The sequence below is a fragment of the Athalia rosae genome, chromosome 4 (genome assembly GCF_917208135.1).
Source record: "Athalia rosae chromosome 4, iyAthRosa1.1, whole genome shotgun sequence".
NCBI classification, from domain to species: Eukaryota; Metazoa; Arthropoda; class Insecta; order Hymenoptera; family Athaliidae; genus Athalia; species Athalia rosae.
The window spans coordinates 904,724-913,036 of NC_064029.1; the positions used below are offsets into that span (position 1 = coordinate 904,724).

Consider the following 8,313-nt stretch of genomic DNA (forward strand, 5'->3'; position numbering starts at 1 on the left):
GAGGTATATTACGCTTTTAGATAATCATTGTGTTTAGCTACAAGGCGAGTGAAGAATAATATGGTTTCGGGTGAAGAGCACTTTATTCAATCCATTGAACGAATAAATGACCACGTCACAGTCTCTAGCAACCCGTGAGAGACGGAGAAGAGCTCGGGTATCAGAGAATCGTAAGCTGTAACGGAGCACAGTGTCGATGCACGAGATTTCGATCGAGCAAATAACCCTGAATATTTTCCGACCTAGATTTTGGTAGGTAAGGACTCTATTCATTTTGCGGATTCGGATTCCTGGGCTCGAAATACATGAGAATAGCATCTAAAGCCCGATAAAAAAAATCGATTTTTGGGCCAAAAGTAAAGTAGTCTGAAAATTGATCGTATTACACTTTTCTGACGTATTTTGACCTCAGGAATCCGAATCTGGAAGAAAAATTGATCCATCTGCAAAAATGACCGAGTTATTCCCATTTTTTCGCACTTTTTGGCATAAATTTGAGGATATCTCGAAGGGAAAAAATCGTAGCTCAATTTGGACAACGGATTCGTGTTCCTGAGGTCGAAATACATAAGATAAGTGCCATACGATCAATTTTGAAAAATAAAAATTTTTGGCCAAAATTTGAAAAAATCGTAAGGGGTACCCCTTGGAAAAATCTCAAATTTTGACCAAAAATTTTTATTTTTTAAAATTGATCGTATGGCACTTTTCTTAAGTATTTTGACCTCAGGAACACGAATCCGAAAGCCAAATTGAGCTACGATTTTTTCCCTTCGAAATATCCTCAAATTTGTACCAAAAATCGCGAAAAATCGCGAAAAAATGGGGATAACTCGGTCATTTTTGAAGATAGATCCATTTTTCTTCCGGATTCGGATTCCTAAGCTCAAATTATATTAAAATAGATCAAAAAATCAATTTTTTATTTTTGACCCTGAAAAGCTGAAAATTGGCGATAACTCGGTCAATTTTAGAGATGGATCAATTTTTCTTCCAGATTCGGATTCCTGAGGTCAAAATACGCCAGAAAAGCATATTAAACCCAATTGAAACCATGATTTATTTTCGGCTCGAAAATCGAATTTTTTTTTTTGCTTTCAAGGGTAATCTCCCGTATAATCAGCTCAGGAATTTAAATCTGATAGCTAAAATCATTCACTAGTGCAATCGATTAAGTAATCATCAATTATTCGCTGTTGGGCGCATAAAAATTAAAAGACATAACGATTGGTTTTAGTCGTAGACCCACTTTGAATTATCGCAATCCATGCATGGGTCGAAATATTCGAGTTTCTCAATTCACCAGCAAACCCGAGCATTGCTGGAGTCAGGTAGTCACGGTCGCGCGGTTTGTTGTGATAAGTCACCTTCGGGGCTGAGCAGAGGTGACGCCCCACAACAAACCGCGCGCCCGTCTGTATTTCAACCTCAGGAATCTGAATCCACAAGGCGACTTGAGCTACGAATTTTTCCCATCGAGATATCTCTATTTTTCTGCTCCGAAAAGTGAAAAATTGGCGATAACTTTTTTAATTTTGTTGATAGATCAATTTCATTTGCTGATTCGAATTTCCGAGTTCAAAATATATTAAAGAATCATATGCATAATACTTTTAAAGAATGTTAATTTTTGATCTCTCAAATCTAGAAAATTTTGGGGCTTTAGTTTTTGAAAAATTATTATTTCGGGAGAAAAATCACGATTCTTCGATTTGCAGCTGTGACTGATAATACAACGATCGATTCACGCATTCATGAAGAATATTTAACCGGGTCATTCGTCAGTTAATATCAAATTCGTCAAGTATCGATTTCTATTGAGCATATTGTGACCCAGAATCAACAGCTTTATAAAATAAATATAACGTACATATTTTCGACACGCTGTGTATAGGTGGGCTGAGAAATCACTATCGTATAATCTTCGACGGCAAAAGTTGCGGACGTCCGGCTGTCAGAATTCGATCTTACAAGTCCATCAATTTCTCCTCCGGTCAAACCGAGGGATAAGAAACCCCCGCGACGTCCGCACAATAGAGCAGAAATGTTTGGAAATATTTTTTCGATATAGAATTCAAGGTATGTTCGACGTGTCTTAGTTATTTTTCATATTTCCGATGATTTCTTCTATTTTCAATGAAATGCGATTTTTTTTCTTCTCCTTCGTGTCTCATTCCCAACACGTTTCTGGCCATATAAGCGAGCACGTTAGAAATACCTTGAACTACCTCGTATAATACCCTCCACTTATTATACCGCACGCGACGAGAAAACACGGTTCCTTAATTTGAACGTCTTAACGGCTGTGGGAAAGGTTACGATTTACATACCTCCGATTGTACAATGTCAGGATGTAATTAGTGTTTCTTCGTTTAAAGAACTAAATGCTATAAAATGTCACCGAGAATTTCACAATTCCTCACTTCTGGCTTGATGTACCTATTTACAGGGAAACTCAATTCTCAATTTTAATCCGCCACAAATTGGATAATATTCCGTCACTTCATGATCATCTTTATCTCGTAGAGACGAATTTAATATCGATCCGAAAGGGCTATCCGATTAAATTGCGTCGTGGCTGGGTGGGTGACAGAAATTACGCAACAGATTACGTAGCGATAACTTCATGTTATATCCTTTTTCCGTAACATTTATGATGTTATTTTATAAAACCACTACCTATAATATCCTGCGGTAAACCGCCGATGACATTTCTCACCGCCCATCAGAATCCGATTGTTATTAGATCCAGTCTTCGTATCGGGAGAAAATCATAAAAACAATAAAGACGAAAGCAGGCGCTGGATATCAAATACGTCGACATCTGCTGATACGAAATAGGGCTTGCCTACTCTTAAAAATATTCCGTTGAAACAAGCAAAATATTTTCAGCACAGCAAAACTGCAAAACGATCTCAAAAACCGTGTCACTTGTCCTGATCAGAAGCTCCTTATCGATTACCATTTAAAAAAATCCAACACATTCACTCAGCGAAATTATTTGTCTCAATCGATCGAAATTTGTTCCGATCTATCAGTTGTCGGATCGGAAGCGCTTGCGGATGTCAAGATGTCACCTGCATAGGGCGAATTATTTCAGGGGTAGTAGTAAGAAATCGCGCAAGGTCGTCCATTTCCATAACAATGCGTTTATTTCGGTGCTGCACCTACTACGGAGAAAACCTTCGTGGAGGGATCGAGGATATAGCGGTACAATTTCCACCAGTCACGAAAGCACAAAGGTACAGAGAACCTTCGCGATGTAGGTCGATACTCGATTACCGGCGATGCCATTATCAGTTATTCTTATCAATATATTTCTGAATCAAAGCGATCTGTATACGCGATCATGTCGAAAGGTTATTCTCGGTTCAAACGAGAATTGCTGTTTCATTATCTTTTTTTGTTCCATTTCTCAGTCGACCGCTGAAAATACAAAACTCGAAAAACCAACGGACAAGCGTACTTATTACACAGCGGATATTAACGCTGACTAACGGTATCTTGGCAAACATAAAACAAACGAAATTTAGAACGAACTATTAGCTTTCCCCATAAATGTTCTGCTCAAGTATATCCTTTATACGGTAGAATAAACACGAACGCTAGAAATAAGAATGACAGAGTGACTTTTTTTTTGGTAAAATCATCGTTTGATCTCCTTATGAATTCGGGCAACATGATGCTATAAAACTTGACCGCTAATCACGTTGTCGCAAAAACTGGTCCGTCGTTAGATTTACGGAAGTAATATCAAGCGGATCATCGGATCACGTAAGAAGTCGCATACTATACCTCACGCTACGTCAAATTTCGCTCGATAGTTTTACATTTGATCCACATAAAGTCTACCGGGTTCATCGGATCCGTTGTTCGATTCTTTTCTCAGATCAAAAATCCAATTAACCATCGACGTCATTCACGCGTACCGGAAGTACATGATATCGTTAAAATATCAATTCGTCGGCGATTCTAACGACGCATTAATTTTCCCCTCTGGATATGTCATTGATTTATGTTTGAAAATAATAGTAGAAAGTTATAACAGGCATAAGTCGAGACATGGGCAGGTACCTATTCATTATTTTCCTATGTTCTATACCGTCTCATTATTAGCCATGGCTGAAAAGAATATTCATATCTATACATACCTGTATAAAGTGCCGTTGAAATGGTCGGGGTAAAGCTTGGGACGTGGTGGGGAACGGTATAAAGAAAGCCTTTCTAAGTCATGGACCATCATTATAATCTTCACCGGTCACCCGCAGGTGGTCCGCGATTGTTTTACGAAAGACCTTGAATCGAGGATCAAGGGGATATCCGGAAACAATATCCTGTTTGAAAAGATAATTTAAACGTGAGCTTAAATAGTGCGGGTGGTCAAATCAAATTAATTGATTAAAAAAGAAAACAGCCAAACCCAGAAAAAAAAAGAATCAAATACCGACGCGATTTTCCTTTTTCTCTTTCAAATTGACCTTTTTTTTCGTGAATAATTAACGGGAAAAAAATAAATAGACGGTAAATGGTACGGTACTATAAACCTTGTACCGGACGAGTGAAAACTCATGAATAAGTGAAAAATTCTAGTTACAATATTTGGATTCATATGTACGACTAATTCTCGTGCGCGCAATTTAATTCAAAATGTAAATGAAGTTTGAATACTCGTATATGAGAAAATATAAAATATCGTCACGGTTACGATGAGGAAAGAAGAACCTTACATTTTTCGACGTCGAGAAAATATATAACGGCGTGATATCCTCACCGTAGGTTTTTCCCAATAGGATTAAATAAAAAGAGTTCGATACTTCAAAGATGAATGTGTCTGTGAGTAAAGATTCGATTCGTTTTAATTAAATTAGAACATTGATGTTGTTATGCTCTCAAAAAATATTTCGAAGATCTTCAACTCACCGAAAGCCTCCCCTAATTCTTTAGGTATAAGAAAAAAATTATATTTCACCTGACGACGCGATGTGCGTGTATTTGATCATTGGATTTTTATGGCTCTTCCTCCGACAATGAGAAGATGCTGTGCAGTAGCTGTAGTGAATTAATGTAGTAACAGTAGTGGTGCAAGTAGTGGTGGTGGAAAAGATGGATGTGATATAAACCAACACCGCGTGCACTACTAGCCAGCAACAGATGTGAAATATATTATATACCGTATCACATTCTCAGTGACCTACTTACAATTAGTTTTATTTATGAAGATGTATTGTAGTTGGCTAGAAAATTGAAACGCCGCTACAGCAAATTTTTATTACTTGATTTATTCTATTTCTTCTTCTTTTTTCTCTCCTCTCATTTTTTTCAACTTATAATTCAGAAAAATATCTACTCGCGCGTATACGTACACATGCATGTAACCTTCCTTCCTAAATTTACTTACAACTTGCGAGCACACTAACTGAAATTTACGAGCCGTACCTTTACAGCGTTACATGCACCGGAATCTCCGCGTTTCAAAGGTCGGCAAATCAGTTATTAAGAAATAGAGTACGGAGTTGGAAAATTATTACAACAAATCATCCGACGTCGTCAACAATTTCGAAAGCACACCTATTTTTCGTTGTCGTGTTTTTTTTTTTTCTTTTTTTCGATCCCCCGTGACACTTTGTGACGCAGATTCGTGCGACTTTCGAACCGTGTGTCTGAATTTTTATTCATGTGTTTCGTGTTTTCTCTGAATGTTTGCAGTACTCGCTGGTATTCTTGTTCCTTTTCGTGATGCTCGGTGAAATTATCACGATGTTAGAAGCGTACAAATCGATCAGACCGTACAAACATTATCGCCCGAGATATCCCCATAAACCACGATGGCGACCTGGTCCCAGACCCAAGTGGCATCCGCATCACAGGAGACCGCCGACGCGACATTATCCCCGTTACAAGCCAAAATATCCCAGGTGAGACGATGATGAACATGCTACTGTTGTACGTCACACACGTACGGAATTATTATTTTTGAGCGAAGAACGATCGAAATCCGCATATTGTCCTGCTGCAGCGGAGAAAGTCCAGGAGTTTCATTAATTTAATTATCACGAATTGGTTTTTTTTTGTCCGACCGTTTCTTCGCGGTTTATCGGCTCTGATCTTTAATTTTTATGGTCAACTTTCGCCATTTGTAGAGCGAAAAATTGCGCTGAAATAATAACGGGGGCGTTAAAACCGCAATTGTCATCGGTTTTAATTTATAGCTCCACCAATTGATTTCCCGTAAAGATTTTCATTACTCGCTTTGATTGAGTTTACCGAGCGGAGCGTGTTTGAGGAGAGTATGAAAAATGACGGCGGTGTATCAAAGAAGTTCAATTATAACGAGAGCTTTTTCTTTACCGTACAGACATCGTCCTATCGCACATTACGAAAATGGCATAGACTACGCGTCCGACGAACATCCTTACACGATCGAAATCGAATTGCCGAGACGTCATGGCGAATTATCGGGGAAATATAATCAACATATTTACGACAAAAGGGGTTACAACAAAGGTGAGGTCTACGATGAACCGGAATACGACGATTACCTAGAAGAAGAATATGGAGATGAACAGGACAGAGTAATACGAACGGGAAAGAAGAAAGTACGAATAAAGGTACCCTTAAATAAATTTACCTGAAACTCAATTCTAACGGATCCAAGTTGCTTTTTCTTCTTTAATTTTGTTTTTATACTTGTCTCTGACGCTCATTAAGTTTATACGCTGTAAAGTTTGTTCATTTGGAAAATTTTGCAAGTACGCTTATGTTTGAGTAATAAGTTGTCCAAAGTTCATTTTCAACTTTACATACCTCCGTGTGTGCGCTAATATTACACGAGCGCCAACGTCTTGGGATTAATGAAAACAGGAGTCGTTTCTGGGTGACGAAATCGATCGAATAAAAGAGAACGTTATACCGACTGTTTTACAGGTAATCAGAGGATTGAAACCCAAACTGAATATCCGAATATCCCGGGTGGACGACGTGAAAGCGAACGCAACTGAATCTCGCCAAGTTCTTCAACCGCAGATATCGACCAACCTTGACGAACTCGATACCGAATTGGACGAAGTCTGGGTACCGCCGAATCCCAGACCTTCTTATCCCGTTCACCTCAGAGGAGCGTAGTGCAGGTACATGTACTTTTCCATGTTTCGGTCACCCTCGGAATCGACAAATAAAATAAAATATTTTGTAATATTTATGTCATCGGAATAGAGTAAATACACAAAAAAAAGAAAAAAACAAATCGAGAATCACCAGCTTCCTTCGCTTTCGAGGATTTAAATTTTATAACAAAAGTACGAGTTACTTCTGAAATAGAAGCCCCGAATCAAGTGCACGTTTTACGCTCGAATTTCGAGTGTTCTACGGTTCAATCAATTACGTACAACGAAAACAGCGAGGCGTATCGTATATCCGCAAACTTTTCACCGTCTCCTCCGTTTATAAATGGACCTTGGACGTTTTTACTTCCCATCCTCAATAACATCATCCTTATTGTAAATTTCTCGGCATAATTGTAGTGCGATTCGCTGCCGAAGGGAAATGACAAATCTATATCGTCTTGTCCCAAGTCTCGCGTATCTTCCAGTCGACGAATTAATTTTCTTAAGGTAAGTAGGCAGAAACTTCGTTCCGTACGAATGCGGAATCGGTCAGTGGAGGGTTGAATCGGGACTGGGTTAATAAATCACTACGCGCACGCATATCAACAATTATATTGGTAGAGTTTGATTTTTCATTGCGATTTGGTTTTATTTCTAACATAATAGTCAACAAATATTTAACAATATCTTTAATAATAATGATAATAATTATATGATAACCATGCCGTGATGAAACGTAACGAATAAACAATGTCGGCAAATAGTGTTAGCAATAATTGGAATTATGATAATAACGAACATTTTCGCGTAACATGTTTCACGACACCAATGACATGCACGATATACATGTATATAAAATGTATATACCACATCTCACGGTCCACGGGACCTTCGTATAGAAAAATGTGCTCTGTTCTTTTTCCCATGAAGCGGTTATTATTCCGCCGGCGGACTGCGAGTTCGTGACAATCTCCAATTACAATTCAATTTCAATACAGACAGGGTGGCAAAAAGAGAAATTTTTTGTTCGCGGATACGAAAACTAATGGAACGAAGTTTTCATTTCGTTTTTGACGTTTCAAACAATTTCGATTCGATGTCCAGAATGACACGTGCAGTTTGTTCGAGAGAAGAGTTTCGGTAAAAAAACGAAACAATAGCTTCATTCTTTCGGTATTAAGAAATACAACTTTGAAAAGATTCGTCCATG

General features: G+C 38.3%; 1 protein-coding gene across 2 annotated transcripts; it reads left to right on the forward strand.

Moving 5' to 3' along the window:
- The first annotated feature begins 149 nt into the window (after window positions 1-149).
- LOC125499671 lies at window positions 150-7,250 on the forward strand. Of its 2 annotated transcripts, none has more exons than XM_020853195.2 (4): window positions 150-252; window positions 5,707-5,915; window positions 6,356-6,608; window positions 6,925-7,250. In XM_020853195.2, the coding sequence occupies exons 2-4, from the start codon at window positions 5,737-5,739 to the stop codon at window positions 7,120-7,122; spliced, it is 630 nt and encodes a 209-aa protein (XP_020708854.2). In that variant the 5' UTR covers window positions 150-252; window positions 5,707-5,736; the 3' UTR covers window positions 7,123-7,250. The 2 variants fall into 2 exon arrangements, with proteins under 2 accessions (XP_020708854.2, XP_048510901.1); XM_048654944.1 differs by lacking the exon at window positions 150-252 and adding an exon at window positions 4,229-4,833.
- Window positions 7,251-8,313: the final 1,063 nt, after the last annotated feature.

Excerpts from the sequence above, each read along its gene's own strand:
- LOC125499671 (XM_048654944.1), top strand. Across the intron at positions 5,916-6,355 it reads TACAAGCCAAAATATCCCAG|ACATCGTCCTATCGCACATT; the intron begins GTGAGACGATGA and ends TTTACCGTACAG. Across the intron at positions 6,609-6,924 it reads AGAAGAAAGTACGAATAAAG|GTAATCAGAGGATTGAAACC; the intron begins GTACCCTTAAAT and ends ACTGTTTTACAG.